The sequence below is a fragment of the Chionomys nivalis genome, chromosome 4 (genome assembly GCF_950005125.1).
Source record: "Chionomys nivalis chromosome 4, mChiNiv1.1, whole genome shotgun sequence".
Lineage (NCBI taxonomy): Eukaryota > Metazoa > Chordata > Mammalia > Rodentia > Cricetidae > Chionomys > Chionomys nivalis.
This window is the reverse complement of record NC_080089.1, coordinates 26,564,025-26,585,391: the sequence shown is the minus strand read 5'-3', so window position 1 is coordinate 26,585,391 and position 21,367 is coordinate 26,564,025. Positions and strand designations below refer to the sequence as shown.

General features: G+C 46.7%; 1 protein-coding gene across 1 annotated transcript; it reads left to right on the top strand.

The window, feature by feature from the left end:
• Window positions 1–37: 37 nt before the first annotated feature.
• Window positions 38–20,961, top strand: Vps26b (VPS26 retromer complex component B). The gene is made up of 6 exons (XM_057767035.1): window positions 38–723; window positions 9,273–9,429; window positions 12,663–12,827; window positions 15,914–16,089; window positions 18,152–18,294; window positions 18,684–20,961. The coding sequence occupies exons 1-6, from the start codon at window positions 501–503 to the stop codon at window positions 18,828–18,830; spliced, it is 1,011 nt and encodes a 336-aa protein (XP_057623018.1). The 5' UTR covers window positions 38–500; the 3' UTR covers window positions 18,831–20,961.
• Window positions 20,962–21,367: the final 406 nt, after the last annotated feature.

The following is a 21,367-nucleotide window of genomic DNA, read 5'->3' as shown; positions in this document are numbered from 1 at the left end:
CCTGGGAGGCGGGGGAGTTAGGAGGGTGAGAAGAAGACGTGCGCCTGCGCGTGGCATCTCCTTCGCATCCGGGCCGGAGTTCTCCAGCCCCCACTCCCGCCCGGCGCCGCCGTAGCACTTCGGTGCGTTGCACCGCAGGAGTCTAGGCAGTTCGGTGCGCGGCTGTGCGCTGGACCCCACCCGGTGGGCGACGGAACGCGTGCTCCTGGGCCCTCGCCGCTGCACCGTCGGGAATTGGGGAGGTACGGTGCCTGGCCTCTGGGTGCATCGCTGCTTCGGGCGCCGCAGTCCGCAACCGCCTGCCTTCCTCGGCCCTGCCCCTCCCCAGGGGCGCAGGCCGTCGGTGACCGCCCACCGCCCCGCTCAATCGTGCAGGGGGCTGCGGTGCGGCGTCCAGCGCGTTCCCGCAGCCGGTCCTCCGGCCTGCCTTCCCCGCAGGCAGCCCGCACCTTGGAAGGAGGGAGTAGTCTGTGCCGGCACCGGCGCGGTCAGGCGGGGAGATGAGCTTCTTCGGCTTCGGGCAGAGCGTGGAGGTGGAAATCTTGCTGAATGATGCGGAGAGTAGGAAGAGAGCAGAGCACAAGACAGAAGACGGGAAGAAGGAGAAATATTTCCTCTTCTACGATGGGGAGACCGTCTCGGGGAAGGTGAGCTTATCTCTGAAGAACCCCAACAAGCGACTAGAGCACCAGGGCATCAAGATCGAGTTCATTGGACAGATCGGTGAGTGGTTTCCCTGGGATCTCAAGCCCACGACGTCAGTCCGCCCCTGGAGTCAGTCGGGTGTGGGACGGGCGGAGAGCAGAGGTTTTTCAGGGCCCAACTCCAGCGAGGCCTATGACAGGCTCTTGTCAACTGCAGTCTGAAGTCTGGGGTTCACCCACGAGTCCCGCCCGTGGGCGACTCCCCCATGCATTCATTACCTTCTTCCAGGTCAAAAGTGACAGCGTGCTGCTGGGGAGGTGGGGTCAGCCAGCCTAGGAACGGTAGGGAGCCCCCTGCTGTACGGTTGGACGCTCACCTGGTACCTGGTTACCCCCATTGTCTCTGCAGTATCCTCCCAGCTTTGCTTCTTGCACCGGGAATTTCATAGTGAGGTACTTAGGCGAGATCCTGCAGGTGGGTTTGACAGCTACGGCTGTCAGATCCAATCTAAAGTTAAGCGGTGACCCCACCCATCCACATATGTGTATGTATATGTATTTATATATAATATATATGTACCTATATAGATATGGTGTGGTAGACAGGGTGCATAAAGGCTGTTTGTCTCACCTCCACTTTGAACTACCTTTCATGTGTATGTTTTGAATACCTTCAGCCCGCCTCATTCTGAATGCATATATTTCTCAGACTTATTCATCAGAATGCTAGTTTTCAGTTGTCTGATTTTTCTCCTTAGAGCGAAGAAGTGATATTTGCAAAGACTACCATTAAATGATCAAAACTTTGTAGTGCTCAATAATCATCTTCAAACTATGGTTGATAATTTTACTAGAATTAAACAAGGGAAAGTAGTAACAAAAATTCTGGGGAGTCAGCTGAGTATGGTGATACATGCCTTTAATAGCAGTACTTGGGAGGCAGAGACAGGTAGATCTCTGTTAGTTGACGCCAGTCTGGCCAACAGAGTGATTTCCAGGCCAGCTACTGTTATGTAGTGAGTGAAACCCTGTCTCAAATTAAAACAAAACCCCACAAAGATTTGGGAGGCTGCCCATCATCGTGACTGGGTTGTCACCAGTTCTAAGTATTAGGAGCCTTTCGTGTTAGCAAGTTGCTTGGGTATTTCTAAAATAAAATATTTGTGTTATGAGGACATGAATAGCTTATGTCCTGTAGATGGCGACCACCTGTCCGAAAAATCCCTACTCTGTTCTCCGTACTGCACATATGGACACCCATTTCAGAGACTTCCTTGGGAAAGCGTGTTAGATTCACACGCTAAGAGTTTAGCCTAGCATCTGTTCTCCCTTTTACAGAGTCAGGGAGGCCTGGGAAAAGGAGTCCCGGTGGCCAGATTTTGTAACCCACTGTTTGCTCTTAAGCATCTGGTATTTAAAATCAACCTAAAGACTGACTGATCATAAAGGACCCCGTTGGGTTGTTTTAAAGCCAGGATGTGAAAGATCTATTTGTTGTGCCAGAAAAGAGACTGGAGTGTGAATTTTACACGTTGCCGTCCTGCTTTTTGCTGGGATGGGAGGACAGGTGCACTGTTGATTGACATCTGGAACCTGATCATTGTTGTTGCGGGCTCTTATCTGTATCTTCAGCCTTTCCTGTACTAGAAACCAGTGGCATTCCCTACTTAAGACTCATAAAGCCGTGAGATATTGCTCTTGTTCCATGCTGGATAAAATCACGCCTAGTAAAGAATCACAGGTTGGATTAGATAAACCCAAAGCATTTTATGTTAAACATTACATATGAAATAGTCAATACTTGCCTACTGAGAATTGGTATTTTAATTAGGAGTTTTAAAGTTACTACATTAGCTCTCTAATACCAGTTTAAACAACAAGTATACTTTAATCTTTGTCTATACCATCACGCCCTGATTGTGAATAACTTAACATGTCCCCTGCTTCACATAGTATGAAATGAGCCATTCCAGAAGGAATGCATGGTGTCAAGAGCTCATTCTCTTTTATTTAAATGCAAGGTAACCAAGGAAGCTGTTTGTTGTAGTTGCCCAACCTGTTCTCTTGCCTAACTCCTTTCTTTCCAAGACTGTAACCTTACTGAATTTTCTTAAAACCTTTTATTGCTTCTTGGGATAATTTTCCCTAGGCCCTTGGCACTCTGACCTGATCAGGCCTCAGCTTTGTCAGCTGTAAATTACAGTATAATAAAATCACCTGGTTATTATGATGTGATACTGGGGGACCGTGTCTCGTGTCTCAGAGAGTTTCTTTATAAAGATAAGAGCGGCCAACGCAGCGATAGTTTCACTTTACAAACTGAGTTACAGCCTCTCATTCAGTCTCCCCTAGACCTCGTAGAGTCTTCCCAGTTAGATTGCCGTAAGGACTTTTACAGAGTATATGTTTCAGCTCTTTGCCTTAAAGCTTTTGTGTGTGCCACATGGGCTTTCACACAGCTAGCAGTGGGTGCGGTGTCTAAAGGGTATAGTTCATGTTCATTCCCATTCATTATCCTTGCTTACATGAGAGAATGGGAGTAGGTTAAAACAGAATTATAAGCACTATGTTTATTGTTTGGACTTGAGATCTATTTCTTGATCAAGGAGAAGGCATCAGAGAAACCTTTCTAACCAGACATGATGGCATATACTTATAATCCCAGGACTCCAAAAGCTAAGCCAGGAAGATCTCTCTCGAGTTCAAGGCCATCTGGTTACATAGCAAGACCCTGTCTCAAAACAAAGCAATAAAAGAACAGCCTTTCTAAATATATTTGGTATAAAAGTTTCTCTTCCCATGCCCCCCCCCACTCTCTCTGTTTCTAAAATTAGTTGATATTAAAGATACACCAGCTTATTCAGAGGCGCAACGTACTTTCCGTAGGCTTCCTATTTCTTTATTATCTTTGTGACAGGCCGAAAGATTCAAGGCATGGCATATTGTGTCATACATCTAAGACAGTTATTATGAGTGACTTCAGGGCAGCAGAGCGAGGAGAGTGGGTAATTTTGTTGAAGTTGTGGTTCTGTGGTTTTCTCCTTCATTGCATTCTTTGACTATGTATCAAGTAGGCGGAATGTCTGTCAGATTATAAGGTCAGGTTATATGGGTAATCGTAGCCACAGCCAAGAGAGTGACTTAGCATCTCTGAGTCTGTCCTTCTTCCTGAGGAAGCAGGTTGCTTGTGTGTTGGGGTCTTGGAGGAGTTGGAGCTATTGTCCCTGTCTCACTCTATAAGAGATCTGGCAATCTCTTCTATACCCTTCTTATCATCTTCTGCAAGGGTGAATAGGCAATTCTCATACTGTTGATCCCTTCAAAGTTTGTTTTTGCTTTTACCAACTCCTAGAAGCCTATTTATTTTCTTCCTGGAGTTTGTCTCAGCCTGCCTTTCCAGACCCCATCTCTCGTTAACTCCGTCCTCACTGATGATAGCTCCTTCAGATAGCCTCTTTCTTGTCAGTAATACTGCTGCACTCCTGTCAATCTGGCACTTGGAAGACAAAAGCAGGGAGAGCACGAGTTCCAGGCCATCCTGGGCTACATAGTGAGACCTTACCTTAAAAAATGAAGTAAATGGGGACTGGAGAGGTAGCTCAGTGGTTAAGAGCACTGACTGCTTTTCCAGAGGTCCTGAGTTCAATTCCCAGCATCCACATGTCAGCTCACAACCATCATCCCCTTATAGTCTAATTTTTTTTTTCTTTCTGAAAAGTATGTCCTACCAAAATTGTACTTTTTCTTCAGAGGCCTACCTAATCACTTCCTCTACTAAAAGCTACAGGAATACCTGTTTTTAAGTAGGTTGTGACTTTGTTATTTTATTTTGTTATTTCACTTGTCTGACTTCTTACCCCAAATGCCAGAGACTGTCTTAAGTCCATCATTAGTCCAGTGTTTAATCTCTAGTCTCAATGGCTACCACATAAAGTGCTCAGTAAATGTTTGCTAACTGGATAATACTGGTTCAGATCTAAGGTCTTACAGAAACCATTTTCTGGAATATTTTTTTTTCATCCTCTGTAGAAAGCCAGAAACAAACATAGGGCCGCACCTATGCCAGACAAGTGTCTCACAATCTGAGCTACATCCCTGACCCCTGGAAGGTCTAGATCAAGCAGCTGGGTCTCCTGCACATGCTCAAGAGCTAGCTAGGTGTTCCTCTCAGTTAGAGAACTTAAGGGGCATCTGACCATCATGCATCTAGTGGATCAGCATCTTCCTGAGGGATCTAGGGTGTGAAAACAGTAAGTCTGATGCCAGCTCACTTGGTTTTGCTTTTTTTTCCCATCATATTCCTATACATTGAAATGACCTCTCCCTGTTTGAGAAAAGAAGAGTTTGCCAGACCTGTGGCTCCCTGAATCCTATAGCAACTGCTCTGATGTTACAGTTTGACGATTGTTGCAAGAGAGTAATAGTTCTTCAATTAGTGCCATATGTTTTTGTTATCCTCAAGTTTCTCAGCTGCTTTGTTAGCCTCCCGATACCTAGCATGCTTCTTCTCATGGCATGGTCTCTGCTGGGACGATGCCAATAAATGTGTGACGGGGGAAGTCTCCTTCCGGGTTAGACCAGTGGGATCAGGAAGATGCAGTGGTATACAAAGAGTACCAGGGGCACTGCTGCATAGTTAGAGAAGAAAAGACCGTTTTTCCTGCTGAAATCCTTTGGGAAATACTGGTAGAGGATGTAAGCCAGACTTGGGAACCTTGCAGGCTAATGGGGTTAAATGAGCCAAATATAATCAGAAGGTCAAACTTGCAGAGATGGGCAGACAGAAATATCCTTATACCCCAGAGCCAAATACATACTTTTTATAAAGTTTTTAATGAGCTCATCAGTACCAATGAGCCTGTACTTTTAGAAACTCCAGAGACTTTTTTTTTTTTAAAAAAAAAAAAAAAAACTCATTTACTCAAGTGAAAAAACAGACTTACCAAGTTTTCAGCAGGGCTTAGATTTGCACAGAGCAGAGCCGCATATGGGTAACCTTGAAATGTAATTGTTCCAATGGGTCTGCTAGGGGCAGGAGCTATAGCAAGCCAGGATCTTCATCACCTGGGCAGCAAAAAGGCTAGGAAAGTCAGATGAGAGGAGGCTCTCCCCAGTCCAACATGAAGCCTAGACTCTGTGTGGTGCTGGTCCAGCAGCAGATCCCAGGGTGTCTCAAAGGCTTGGCCTATGATGTAAAGTTGGCTCAATTTCCCTCTACACTGGTGACCTCCCTTTTTGGCCGTTGGTGGCAGATATTGCCACGAAAACATCCTGAGTGCAAAAATTAGTTCCTCCTTTTGATCAAAGAAGGAAACTAATGACAGAAGTCACTTGGAAAAAAAGAATGGGGTGAGGGGTTCAGTTTCTACTTCTAGCCTGAAGGGCTATTGTGTTTGTTTGGGATGGAAGAGGGGCTGTTTTTAGAGTCTCTGTAGGACCTGGGCCTCTAGTTAGAACACTTGGATTTTCTGCCTCAATTTATTCAAGATGAAACCAACCTTTCTGGCAAATAACAGTGTAAAACAACTATTTCTGCCCTTTGGCCACAGTGTTTGCAGTCCAAGTTGCTTATAAAATTATAAATCAGAAAGACCATTCCAAGCTAGATGTGGTAGCTGGTGTACCTATAATCCTAGCACTAGGGAGGATGAATCAGGAGAATGACCATGCATTTAAGGCCAGCCTGGGATATGTAGCAAGACCCATCTCAACAAAATAAAACAACAGAGGACCATCCTAGCCCTCCTCGGACCACACTGTTCTCCCATGGCATTTTGTTGTAGGCACTGATACTGTGTCACGGGAAGAAAAGCACTGGGGAGAATGTGATGCCCTGCGGAAAAGGACTAGTTCCCAAGTCCCTGCTGGGCCAGGCAGTGCCCTTCTGCAGCGTTGCTAGGATCTTCAAATCCTGGCAGCTGGAGCCCACTCTGAACCCTCTCTGTTTTGTTTATTTCTCATGTTGGGCTGTGTGATCATTGCTTTTGTGTTTTTTTTCTGTTCTCTCTTTCCGCTTTCCTCTTGATGCTACAATTTTCTATTGAAAGTTCGCAGATATTGGGGCCTTGTGCTTCTTATTTGAATTCATTGGCGCTGGAGCCAAAATCCAGTGCTTGGGAACTGAGTTATAACGTTCCTAAGTTAGGGGTTCAGTTCTTACATGAGCCAGCACCATCTACCGGGTTAGGTCACAAGATTGAGTGGAAGATTCCCTATTGGTGAGGAGGGCCAGCTCAGCCCTGCGCTGCACCTTCTGCGTGTTCTTGCTTTCCTGGGGGCGTAGTTAGGGAGTTGGTATCTTCCTCCCACATCATTTGGAACTGCCATCTCCCATGGATTTGTAGACTGTCACTACCTACCCATCAGGCCACCCACTGCTAAGATCACGTAGTATTGGGAAGAGGAAGTAGATTATTTGTAATAAAAGACTTAATGCCTTTATTATCTTTATTATCTAGTACTCAAAGCAGAGGCCAGTGGATATATGTGACTTCAAGGCCTGCCTGGTCTCCATAGCAAGTTCCAGGACAGCCAGGGCTACATTGTCTCAAAAACCAAACCAAACCAAAATAAAACAAAGAAATTGATCAAACTGTACTATATCACTTTCATGAATTGGATAAATGCTTTTGGAGTTTTGTTTGCTTGTCTGTTTAGTTTTGGTTTGTTTCTTTTTTTTTCTTTTCCTTTTAATGCTGGTGTCAAACCCAGGGCCATCTCATGCATGCCAGATGAGTACTCAACCACTGTTAATACCCCCAGCTCAAGTCAAGTATATCTTACAACAGCCTACTGTGTTTCCAAATGTCCCGGAGCTAAGGAAAAGCTGCCCATGAGATGAGCAGGGGAAGCCAGTGGAATGTTGGGGGGAAATTTGCATTCAGGTTAAAATTAATAGCTGAGATTGTTTCTCTTTGTCTGGAGATGGTTTTATCCCCCAGGCCAGGACTGAAGATTGCATTGGCACTAGAGAGGCAGGATTTCTGGTTTCTTGTTCTCAATAAAGTTTTGGTCCCATTTCAGGCTTCAGATCTTACGCTGTTGCAGCAAAGCACGTATACTCACTGCCAGAGTGATCTAGTCACTCCAGAGAGAGACAGATGATGCTCTAGAGATGCTGAGAACCAGGACCAGGCCAAAGGGGCAGTAGACTCATCTCCCAAACAGCTGTTCCATATTCCCAGTTCATCTCCCTCCTATGGGTTGCAGCCTAGCACAGTGCTTGAAGTCAAGAATATTTGAGAGAAGCCAGGCGGTGGTGGCGCACGCCTTTAATCCCAGCACTTTGGAGGCAGAGGCAGGCGGATCTCTGTGAGTTCAAGGCCAGCCTGGTCTACAAGAGCTAGTTCCAGGGCAGGCTCCAAAGCCACAGAGAAAAACAACAACAACAACAAGAAAAAGAATACTTGAGAGATGAGGCTTGAGCTAGCGTTTGGTCATGGATCATCACAGGCAGAGCTAAGAGCTGACATCTTGGGGCCAGGAAGCTGGAGCTACGGGTCTCTTCAGTCCAAAGGAGTAAAGAAGACCATGGATATCTCAAAACTTAATCCTTAAATTGCAAAATACAAAGTCATGAAATAATCATGGGTCTGGTGATAACATGAGCTTATCATGGTGAAACGCCAGGTGGGTATAAGCGCACATCTGTAGTCCCAGGATTTGGGAGCCAGAAGGATTGCCATGAGTTTGAGGCTAGCCTGTGCTACCTAATGAATTCTGGACCAGGCTGAACTATAGAACAAGAGGCCTGACCTATCCATCTTGCAGGATTATCGAAGGAAGATAGAATAAAGTAGCCATACATTTCCTGCAAAAGTCAAGAATATTGGAAAGGTGCTCTCTCTCTCTCTCTTTTTTTTTATATCGAGTCTCTTCATATATGCTGAAAACTGCTCACCGAATCTGTTCTAACCGTCTCAGAATCCCCTTACCTTTATAGGCGCACAGACCGTGGATTGCTAACAGAAGCAATGGCCTGGAGACCACATTGGCTTTTATTTGCTTTTTTAAGGTTTCTTTATTTTATGTATACGAGTGTTTTGCCTACGTGTGTGTGTGTGTGTGTGTGTGTGTGTGTGTGTGTGTGTGTGTGTACCATGTGCATGCCTGGTGCCCATGGAGGTCAGAAGAAGGCACTGGATCCCCTGGAACTGGAGTTACAGGTGGTTGTATGCTACCGTGTAGGTGCTGAGAATTGAACCCAACTCCTCTGCAAGAGCAACAAAGTGCTCTTAACTGCTCCATCACACTGGCCTTGTGTGTGTGTGTGTGTGTGTGTATCATAAATTCTTACTGTGTGACTTGGAAGAGTCTGCTAGGAATGGTGGTGCACACCTATTTTTCTAGCTATTTGAGACTGTGGTAGAAGAATTATTTATGCCCAAGAACTAGTGGCCAATCTAGGTAACATAGTAAGACCCTGTCTCAAACAAACAAAGCAGAAAGGACATGTCTTTGGAAAGGCATGTGTCTGGGGAAATCAGTGGAGAGGCTCGGGTCAGGGAAAGAGAAGAAGCCCTAAAACAAGGCCACAAGTCTCAAAGAGACTGATCCCTCCGACCTGTGATGCCCTCACTAGGTTGAGTGTAGTCAAGTCGGCTAGAGTAAGCTTTGTTCTCTTTTCAGAACTCTACTATGACCGTGGAAACCACCATGAGTTTGTGTCCCTGGTGAAGGACTTGGCTCGGCCGGGAGAGATCACCCAATCACAAGCCTTCGACTTTGAGTTTACTCACGTGGAAAAGCCGTATGAGTCCTACACAGGGCAGAACGTGAAGCTACGGTAAGGGGTCTCTGATGTTTTTGTTGTAGTCCTGAACCTGCCCCACCAGGACAGGGCCTGGGGCTTCGTGGCTGCTAAGAAGGAAGAGGATTGCCAGCTAGTAAATGTCACCATTGCACACCGCGGGAGAAAGCCTTCTGATTGGACGGCATGGCCGTCTGTGACCTGAATGCTATCACCACTTTTGCAGCTTCACTGCTGTCACACAGTCCCCTCCCGACCAAGGGCCTCAGATAGTGCAGGAAAATGATTAGGAAGCAAAGGGATTTTAATGTGGATTGCCCTTGTTTCTTAGGTAATTCATCTAATTGTAAGTTTATATAATTTCAACGATAGCCATTTAACAACCATTTCTTAAACTTCTGGAAAATTCAGTAATTGCCTTTCATATCTGAGGTGGCCCCAGATAGACACCTCAGTTTGGCTTCCTGAGGTGCTGACCCCTCCCACACTTAGCTCTGCCGTACAACATCACATCATTTTGGACTCTAACTTAAAGCTTTGTCTTTCAAAAATAGATACTAGTTTAGGGTTCTAATTCTAGGTCTGTCTTCTCTATCTTTTGGAAGAGAGAAGAAAACAATGCAGGAGCAGAACACAGTCTTCAAAAACTGGACACAAATTTGGCTTTGGGTACAGCATTGCCTAGCATATGCTAAGGTCTTGGACCCATTTCAGGGATCATAAACAAACAGATGAATGGGTACAGGCATGCCAGAGGATGCTCTTACTACTATAGTCTGGGAAACTCTGAGGAAGGAGACTGATGCCTGGGGCTCTGAGGTTAAAAAAAAAAATCACAGCAGCTCTAGACTTTTAGATGCAAACCTTAGATTATGGGGCATCACTGGGATAAAGCAGAGTGTCCTGTCACTCCAGAGGACCAGATGATCCCAAGTCTTGATCCCATCTCACAGGATCTACTTGTTTCTCTCCCCTACAGGCCTGGGCTTAGGATGGTGAGGATTACAGCAAGAACATCTCCCTCTCTTTCTCCTGGTTCCCTCCATCTATCATTACACTTGGTTCATAGACTCTTTTGAAATATTTGCATCTAAATCCCTACTAAAGACAGTGATTTGTCCTATCACTCCGGAGAAAACACCAGTGAGGATTATGTAGCAATCACTTAGCTTGGCTATGGGAATTGTTAAAAAAATAATAATTATTGATACAGGTCTTGTTATATAGCCTAGACTGACCTCAAACTCTCAATCCCTCTGCCTCAACCTCCTGAGAGCTGGGATTACAGGTGCATGCCACCATGCTTGGTAATTCCCACCCCATAGTCCAATGGATTTGCCTTAGTGTTTTTTGTTTGTTTGGTTGGTTTTGGTTTTTTGAGACAGGGTTTCTTTGTAGCTTTTGCCTTAGTGTTTTTATGTAAAGAAGAAAGGTATTGAAAACAGCAGGGTGTCTCCTCAAAGATGAATGAATAGAGGGCTGAACACATAACTCTGTGAAAAGCAGCAAGGGCACATACTTGAAGACTTTGCAAGGTACTGGGCTCAGTCCCCAGCAACACACACACACAATTAAACAGAGTCACTGTGTGATCCAACAATTCCACTTCAGTTGTAGATCCGGAATATTTGGACACAGAGTCTGGAAGAGATAATCAAACACCTGTGACCACAGCAGTATTCACACGATTAAAAAAAGAAAACAGGCAGTCACAGAGGCACATGCCTTTAATCCTGTCATGAGGGGAAACCACAGGTGATCTCTGTGAGTTCTGGGCTGGCTAAGACTAATAGTGAGGACCCCCCCCCAATACAATCAGTCAGGCATGGTGATGCTTGTATTTGCAAAACAAAGGCAGATTGATCTTTGTGTTTGAGACCAGCCTGGTATACTTAGCAAGTTGCAGGTCACCCAGAGTTACGTAGTGAAACTGTCTCAAAAAAACTCAATGACAGCAAAACTCTGCAGTAGCAGTGACATACGAGAGTGTCGGAAGTTTTCAGTCCTCTCCCCCCCGCCCCCCCCAGTTGTGAAGGGAAAGGCTAGTTTTCTTTTTCGGGATAGGGTGGGTTGCTGGTGAAGGAAGTCTGTAAAGGCCAGGCACGTATTTAGACCCTAAATAAAACCAGAACAAAGCAGAAAAGAATTATTAAACCTTGACTTGAAAATCTTCATTAGAATAAAACCAGTCTTCCACAGATAGTGGAATGGATTTAAGACCTGAGCAATTAGAAAAGGGTTAGTTAGGGACAAATGTCTTGTGCGGCTGTGATGGAAGTTACTGAGGGAAATATAAGGACTGCTTAGAAGCGGTCGGTGCCACAGAGCTGGTCGCCTGTAGCCTGTAGCTGATGTGGCCAGCATGTCTGTTAATTTTCTGGAATGTTTAACGGGTACTTGGGTTATCAGAGGATTACTCAGAAGAAATCATAACTAAGGGTACTTTTCTTCTCTTGTGGGTGTTAGCGTAGTTTTACACCAGGAAACTGGGATTTTGCTGAACCGTGCCGAGTAGCTGTTAGACCCTTAGGGTCCACTTATGTATCTTCTTCCAGACCCGTGCCCTGCCATGCAGCTGCCGCCGCCAGTTAAGCTACTCATTTCTGTGCTGCTTTGCTGTATTATTACATGTTGGCTTGTTCTTGGAGTCTCTTTGTTCTCATAAAGCTGGATTGTAGTTTCTGAATTTCCCTTTGCTGGTCTTGATTTTTCTGTTGTTTGTTCATCTCCCTCCAGATTGTGAGCCCCTCTTGAGAGTGTATTGTCCTTATCCTCTGCCTAGCACAGGGTTGGCTAAGAAAGACTGCAGAAATGAAGACTTGGTTTGATTTCTCTGTTTCCTATTCCTCACTTTTACTTATCAGATACTATTTAGTAGACTGGCATATACATATAAGTATATAGGCCAGATATCTATGCTCAACTAGCCAGGAGGTAGGCAAGTAAACAAACCTTCCTCACAGATGGTAGATAGTGGTAGGGCCATTGGCATAGAAGGCAGAGAAATCACTTCTGCTACGACAAGGTTTCTTAATTCATTGTCATGAGCTCCCAAGAGGGTTTTAAAGGAAGGCTTTGCTCTTCCTCAATGGTAACTGCAGAAGTCTGTGTATAGATGCCTGTGTATACTTTTTCTGAGAAAAGGACCCATAAATTCTCAAAAGGATAGAAAGCCTAGGAGGGTTAAACATTACTGTAGGGTTCTCCCAGGGCTGTGTAGCATCTAGAGACTGGAAGTATTCACTTAGGATGGCTCCATCTCTTAACAGCTATTTCCTCCGAGCAACCATCAGCCGCCGCCTCAATGATGTTGTCAAAGAGATGGACATTGTAGTTCACACCCTTAGCACGTACCCCGAGCTGAACTCATCCATCAAGATGGAAGTTGGGATCGAGGACTGCCTGCACATTGAATTTGAGTATAACAAATCCAAGTGAGTATCCTGAGCCCCAAGCTCATGTGATAATAATCATTTATGGAGGTAAAGAGAGATTTTGTTGAGTGTGCACTGACTGACAGCCTCATGACTCTACAACTTCATGGTGGCAAACTGCAGGGGGAGACTATGACAGTAATACAGTAGACGTGTGTGCTAGGCTAGTTATAGGTAGACAGGCCAGGAAATAGAATCTTTATTGTTCAGTGTATTAAATTATTTAAGATCACATATTTAAACATTAAGGTGCCTTTCAAAGTCAAGCTTAGCTAGTTAGGTTGTTTGTTTTGGATACTAGGTAAGGCTGCTTCCTTCCATGCGTGAGAATAATGGTAGAACACAATGCCACTATCATTTGTTTCCTCCCGGCCTTAGGAATCAAAGTGAGGAAGCCATGTACCGGCAATGGGCTGCTTCCTCCCTGAACCAAAATGAGTTACAGGGCAAAATACCTGATGCTTTGTTTTGTTTTGTTTTTTTTTTTTTGGTTTCTCAAGACAGGGTTTCTCGGTCCTGGAACTCACACTGTAGACCAGGCTGGTCTCGCTCGAACTCACAGAGATCTACCTGCGTCTGCCTCCTGAGTGCTGGGATTAATGGTGTGCACCATCACCACCCGGCACCTGATGCATTTTTCTGAAGGTCTTAAAATAACTTTACCTGGCTAGTGGGGAAGCTGTGTTTTCAACTGTTTACTATGAGAGCATCGCAGTGTTTAATTGCTTACATGCCACGGGATTGTCTGCAGTCTTCTGTCTTTCTTTTGAATATAGTCTATTCCTGAAAGTATTTGGATCATCTACTCATGTCTTTGATTACCTTTTTCACTGTAGTTGCTTTCCCCCAGGCCCACTGCCAAACAGAGACTAGGAATTGAGGAGAGACGATTTGCCTACAGAGGGCTTAGGAAGAGAGGCGAGAAAACTCAACTATGTAGACTAGGCTGGCTGTAGGGGAGACCCAGCCAATCACCTTGCTTGTAGGGCGGGGATCCCCCCAGGATTTTTTTTTTTTTTCGAGACAGGGTTTCTCTGTAGCTTTGGTGCCCATCCCGGAACTAGGTCTGTAGACCAGGCTGGCCTCGAACTCCCAGAGATCCCCCTGCCTCTGCCTCCCGAGTGCTGGGATTAAAGGCGTGCGCCACCACCGCCCGGCTAAGATATTTTTTACTTATAAAGATTGCGGGCGTGCTCCCCGCCTTCCCTTCTGCTTTCCTGTTCTCCGCTGGAACCTCTGGTTCTGTAAGTCTATTTCCCAATTAAAGCTGTATATATTATTACAATTTCTGTCTGCCTTCATTTAAGCCGTTACAGGCTGGCCTCATACGAATGATCCTATTTCTACTTCGTAAGTGCTGGGATTACAGGCATGTGTCACTGTGTCTGATGGGGCCAGTTTTTAAACTAGGAACATACTTGATTATGAGAACAGTTGTAAAACCAACTTACTTGTTCCTCTGCTCCCTGAATTGGAACCTAGTGATGCCCACCCTTACCCAATAAAATGACCACTGTAACCTAGAACCTCCTTGGCCTGGCCCCCCTGTTGGACAGGTGCTAGGAAGGAGCTTCTTCTTGCCCCACCCCCCAGTCTTCTTACTCAGTGTGGTCCTTTCCACTAACCCCCCTCCACCCCTCTGATGAAGGCAGCAGCCACCAGGAGTGCTACCACAGAGCCTGAAGTGGGCACTAGTCATCAGCTCTTGGAATAAAAAGTGTTTTAGAGTAGGTTACATGCAGGCAGGAATAGACTCCTAGTCTTCCCCTCTGCTTGTACAACAGATTGTACCACATAGGAACGTGAAATATGTTTCTTATGTGTAAGATTTCATATAATATAGAAAACCTTAGCATCCATGCATGGGCTGTAAGTATTCCTGAGAAATGCTGCAGGTGACCTGCTGCGTCTGCAGGTATACAGGCTACCCACTCAATGTCTGCAGCTCTCTCAGTAGACTGTAAACAACAGTGTCAGAAACAGTGGGGAGCACAAAGTCTGGGAGCTAGCAATCGCCTGTCTGAACCTTCTCTCATCCAGAGCATGACCTAGTCTCTCTCTTCCAGCTTCTTTTTTCCCACCTGCCATGTAAGGAGACCCAACTCTGACATCTCTGCTAGGGATCACGTGCCATGAGTGTGAGCCTAGGTTTGGAGAGTGTGCTGTCTTTCTAGCACACGTGATACAGGGAGGTATATACAGAGACTACCAGCTCCATTGGCTGGCCCACAGAGAGAGACTTGAAGAAAGAGACAGTGTTAGTGTAGGGTGGTGGTGGCGCACACCTTTAATCTCTGCACTTAGGAGAAAGAGGCAGGCGGATCTCTGTGAGTTGGCGCAGCCATCCCAGTCTATAGAGTGAAACCCTGTCTCGAAAAACTAAAAAAAGAAAGGAAGGAAGGGGGGAAGAGATAGAGAAAAGAAAGAGTGAGCCATGCAATGTGGCGAAATCCCTAGTACCTCAAGGCGTATCAGCCATGCAGCCTGGGCTGTCTAGCCTGGAGCAGATGGAACTATTCACTGGGAACCGTTAAGGCTCAGTTCCCTACAGACATTGTATGGAGAATAAAGTGGAAAGGCGAGAATTAATTCCTATGTTTGTGAGGCTGGCCTAATACATTAGAAAAGCATCCATTAGCTGGGCGGTGGTGGCGCACGCCTTTAATCCCAGCACTTGGGAGGCAGAGGCAGGCGGATCTCTGTGAGTTCGAGACCAGCCTGGTCTACAAGAGCTAGTTCCAGGACAGGCTCCAAAACCACAGAGAAACCCTGTCTCGAAAAACCAAAAAAAAAAATAAATAAAAAGAAAAACATCCATTAAAACATACTAAAGGTATATCCTGTGGAAATGGAGCTGATAAAGAAGTATTAATGGTTGAAATAACATGTATCCTCCTTTGAGCAGGATGTAGAAGAGAGGAAGTCACACAGATTCCAGTAAAGAACATAGCAGGAAACTGTTCAAATAGCGAGGTTGAGCATAAACTTCCCTCACACCTCTCGCTGACAGTATACCCCATGCTGGCACATGAAGGGGATAGCCGCCGCACCCAACATCTGTCTCACTTCCTTTTTCTCTTCTTCAGATACCACTTGAAAGATGTCATTGTAGGGAAGATATACTTCCTGCTGGTGAGGATCAAAATCAAGCACATGGAGATAGACATCATCAAACGGGAAACAACGGGCACGGGTCCCAATGTGTACCACGAGAACGACACAATAGCCAAGTATGAGATCATGGACGGGGCTCCAGTCCGAGGTGAGCCTCCCAGCTCAGGGCCACTGCCACGATTTGCTTCCAAGCCACGTGCAGAATTTCAGAATTTGGGAAGGGTTCAAATGATGATACTATTGAAGTAAATTTTTTTTTTTAAAGACAAGGTCTCACTGTGTAACCCAAGCTGGTCTGAAACTTATGGGAGTCCCCAGCACTGAAATGGAAGGGAGGACAAAGCTGAGCCTTTGACTTCAGCCTCCATCCCCAGCCTCAGCCACAATAGTCCCACGTTGGCCTTGTTTATATATTGATTATACTTAAGATTCTGTCTCAGCTGGCCTGCTTGCACACGTGTGTTATCCCACACTTTGGTTGATAGAGGCAGGAGGATTAGGGTTCAAAGTTATCCAAAAAAAAAAAAAATAAAAAGTTTGAGCCGGGCGATGGTGGCGCACGCCTTTAATCCCAGCACTCGGGAGGCAAAGGCAGGCGGATCTCTGTGAGTTCGAGACCAGCCTGGTCTACAAGAGCTAGTTCCAGGACAGGCTCCAAAACCACAGAGAAACCGTGTCTCGAAAAACCAAAAAAAAAAAAAAAAAGTTTGGAAACTGCTTTAAGATACAGTATGAATATTTAATTCCTTTTCCCTCTTGACATTCTGGCATGTTTTCTACAGAGAGAGATCCGTGTATTCTAGTCATTGTCACTGCTTAGTTCTAGCTACAGTAAGATGTTTCACTCTAGGGGTTCATTTGCCTGTCATGAAAGTGAACTACTGCATCGTTGACCCACAGTACAAGGCTTCAGACAACACCAGAAACCAATGGACGTGGTCCTGCACAGGGCGTAGGATGGTGGGCTGGACATGGTTCTGCGCAGGGCCTAGGATGGTGGGCTGGACATGGTTCTGCGCAGGGCCTAGGATGGTGGGCTGGACATGGTTCTGCGCAGGGCCTAGGATGGTGGGCTGGACATGGTTCTGCACAGGCCCCTAGGATGAGCAGGCTGGACATGGTCCTGCGCAGGGCCCAGGATGAGTGGGCTGAACATGGTCCTGCACAGGGCCTAGGATGAATGGGCTGGACGTGGTCCTGCGCAGGCCCTAGGATGGGTGGGCTGGACATGGTCCTGCACAGGGCCCCTAGGATGAGTGGGCTGGATGTGGTCCCGCACAGGGCCCCTAAGATGAGTGGACTGAACATGGTCCTGCACAGGGCCTAGGATGAGTGGGCTGGACGTGGTCCTGCACAGGACCTAGGATGAGTGGGCTGGACGTGGTCCCGCACAGGGCCCCTAGGATGAGTGGGCTGGACGTGGTCCTGCACAGGGCCTAGGATGAGTGGGCTGGACGTGGTCCTGCGCAGGCCCTAGGATGAGTGGGCTGGACATGGTCCCGCACAGGGCCCCTAGGCCAGCCAGAACTATATAGAGACCAAGTTTCAAATAAATATGGGGGGAAGAAACCCCCACTGATAAGGCACATTGCACATAGCTGTGGTACCTACTAGTTCCCTGTGCTGTTCAGTCCCTGTTCCTCACTACCTTCTGCACTGGGAGGTGATAGACTGCTCAGAAGCCACAGACTGGACAGGATCTGGAAAATCACATTTGTTTCAGGAAACTGCTGGGAGCAGGGTGTAACATCTCTAAAGGCAGAGCCTTTGCTTAGTGTTCCTTGGCTTGCCCAGTGGGCACCTGACCTGCTGCAGGCAGAATGGGCATTAGGCTGTACAACAGCACCTCCTGTGTCCCTTGCCCAGCGGGCACCTGACCTGCTGCAGGCAGAATGGGCATTAGGCTGTACAACAGCACCTCCTGTGTCCCTTGCCCAGCGGCAGAATGGGTGTTAGGCTGTACAACAGCACCTCCTGTGTCCCTTGCCCAGCGGGCACCTGACCTGCTGCAGGCAGAATGGGCGTTAGGCTGTACAACAGCACCTCCTGTGTCCCTTGCCCAGCGGGCACCTGACCTGCTGCAGGCAGAATGGGCATTAGGCTGTACAACAGCACCTCCTGTGTCCCTTGCCCAGCGGCAGAATGGGTGTTAGGCTGTACAACAGCGCCTCCTGTGTCCCTTGCCCTCACTTTTGCCTCGCCCCTTACAGGTGAGTCCATCCCCATCAGGCTCTTCCTGGCAGGATATGAGCTCACGCCCACCATGCGGGACATAAACAAGAAGTTCTCTGTGCGCTATTACCTCAACTTGGTGCTGATAGATGAGGAAGAACGGCGCTACTTCAAGCAGCAGGTGGGTGCCTCCTCCAGGACCCTGGGTCCCTTTGGGCACAGAGTAGAGAGGCCACCATTCCCACAGAGGACCATCTTAACTTTTAAAGCAAAATGCTTAAAAAAAAAAAAAAAAAAAAAAAGTCAAGCCTCTATCACTTGTTGTTTGACCAAGAGATAGAAACATGGAATTGCAGGAGACCCAACTGATACCTGGGGTCTGCTTTCTCAGGCCTAACTCCCGCTTTCGTGGCTCCTGCCAGAGCACCAGTCTTAGAAGCCACCAGTTTGGTGAGAGATGAGCCAAGGAGGTTATTCCTGGAGATGCCCTGGGACCAAGGTGGGAACCCCTGAGAAAAGCATCCCTGAGCCTCTCTCAAATACTGTATTGACTTTCTTCCAACCCTGCAGGAGGTGGTGTTGTGGCGGAAGGGTGACATCGTGCGGAAGAGCATGTCCCACCAGGCAGCTATTGCCTCACAGCGCTTCGAGGGCACAAGCTCCCTGGGTGAGGTGCGGACCCCTGGCCCACTGTCTGACAACAACAGCAGGCAGTAGGCCCCAGGGGCCAAGAAGCTGCCTGGCTTCCACTGCGGCACCCCCATCTACCAAACACCAGCGACTGGGGGAGGGGGAGGACGGTGTGAGGCTCCACTGACCGTTTCTTGCAACCTTGAAAACAAATCATGTTTTTTACTTAAATTCTTTTCTCTGAAGAACCTAAGGGGCTTGGGTTGGGCAGCAGTGTCCCTGGGATTCTGCAGCCTAGGTAGGGATAGGGAGAGGAACCATTCTGGAATCTGGTCTCTCCCTTGGGAATGAGAGCTGTCTGTCAAGGCTATCTCAGGCTTTAAAGCAGAGTTGAGAGCACACATCCTTGGCTCCAGGTTCTCTGGGCTTCCTGAGACAGAAGCTGAACCGGTCCCTGGCATTCACCCGCCAGCAGAGCTCTGGGTAGTCATGTCTTGCACGCCCTTCGATGGTTCCTGAGGTAGTGGCAGAAGTTGTTGGGCCTGTCTCATCTAAGTTGAAGAAGACTCAAGATTGGGACGCTACCTCTCTGGGCATCTGGGACGTGGTGCTCTGAAGTTTCCGGTCACCTCTGGCTCCTCACTACTGGGACCAGACACGTTTCTTCTCCATTTTCTATAGCTTGTCAGGAACCATACAGGAGCAGAGCCTAAGGAAGGGTCTGAGCTGACTGTCCTCACTTGTGAGAAATCTGGGCATGGAAAAGTCCTGAGACTGTCATACATGGATGGCCAGGAGGCTGAACTAGGTCTCCTGGGGGAAACATCAGGCAAGACAACTGTCTGCCTTCACCACATGACTCCACGTGGCAACCCAAGGGCTGGGTTGTCCTAGGGAATTATTTTAAGTTACCACAAGCCCTAAGCAGAGGGTCTGTTTTCTTTAGTATAGATCCTTAGAAGAGGCTGAGATCCATTTGCCTCCCTAAACGTGATCTGTCGTTACTCCTTGTCCTCCACTTGATTTCTGGAATTGAGCTTGGATTCAGACACTTAAAGTTTTGTTCTTGCCTCCTCCACCCCAATTCCTCGCATCCCACTATCTACACATTAAGGGAGGAAGGGCCTCTGCAGAAGACTGTCACAACTTCAGAATAATTCTGCTTGCCAAATTATGTCCTTATCTTTACCAATTCACCGACTCAAGTTTAGGACCACTGTTTGGTTTTTGTTTTTGTAATTTAAAAACACAATTGGAAAACGCTGGTGGGTTTTGTTACACTAGAGACGAGGCAGTGCTTCCTCCTACTGTGTTAGGGCCTGCAAGTAGTAAAGGGGTTGACTGTCTTCTCTGCCTTTTCTGGGAATGACCAGGAATTATCTTCCGTTGGCTGCCCTCCCCACTACAGAAAGATCAAGTGGAACCAATGTTCAACAAGTAACGGTATTTGCTGTGTTCTTGGTAATCTGGGAAGTAAAGGATTTGTTCCTATGTCGTCTTTCAGTTACTGTAGAAAATGGGGTCTTGTCCTCAGAAGTCAGTGCAATCTTAGGCTTCGACAGGGCAGGGCCGATGAGTCAAAGTTCAGATGAAAGACGCTTGGGGTAACTGGGGGTACCAGAGCTAAGTAAATTTTTCCCCATGACAGACCCCAAGTTTAGGTGTGACATACAGTCCCCATGGGAATAGGTTCACCCGCCCAGCTGTCCTTGGGTATCAAAGCTGGACCCTAGCATATGAAGGAGGCAGGTTCTGTGCTCTTGCCTTTTTCAGGGTATGAGACTAGACTCGGCTGTGCCTCCTTTTAATAGCTAATTAAAAGTATCTGTCAGTTTCTCTGCCTCCCAGCTGACAACACAAACCCATTTTCCAACTTTGCTAACATCTTAAGTCTTTCTTCTGAGAGAACTAGAAGGTAGAATATGCTGTTTCTCTCAGGAGCTGTGTACAAGCCAGGTCTTGCTTTCTTTGACTGCTCCCATTTTCTTTTCTGCCAACTGAAAGTGTGTGGGAGGCTCTATCCCCATCCCGTGAGGATCCCAAACCTGGAGTGCATAGGTACTAAACCAAGCAGTGCAACTTGTAATTAAGAAACTGCAGTGTTTACATGTTTCTTAATGTGTTGTCTTTTCAATGGCTGTATTTTAAAAGAACATTTGTTTTAATGGTGTCTCTAATTAAAGGAAGCCCTGTGGCTTTGGAGGCATTGTGCCCATGATCCACCAGATTCTGTGCTCTTTTCCTTAACACCGTCTCATATCTGACACACTGGGAACGAAGCTTCATGACTTCAACACTTGCCTCCTTTTTCAGTGGATGGTAAACAATAATGAACACCGTATTAACCACCCATTTCAGGCAAGCATGACTCAGTAAGTCCAGGTCTGGCCACTAACCCAAAAGCATTATATTTTCAACTTCAAGACTTAGGTTCGCTGAGTGTTCAAAGACCAAAGGACTCAGTCCTACACTCTGCTATTTGCTATATAACTACAGTGGTCGGGGCAGATGATAGTATAGGTGCTCGCATCTTCCATTTGGCAAAAGGAAACAGGCTTGGATGTAAGATATTGACAGTGAAGGATTCTACCACACCCAACACAGATTTAGAAGGAAAAGCTTTC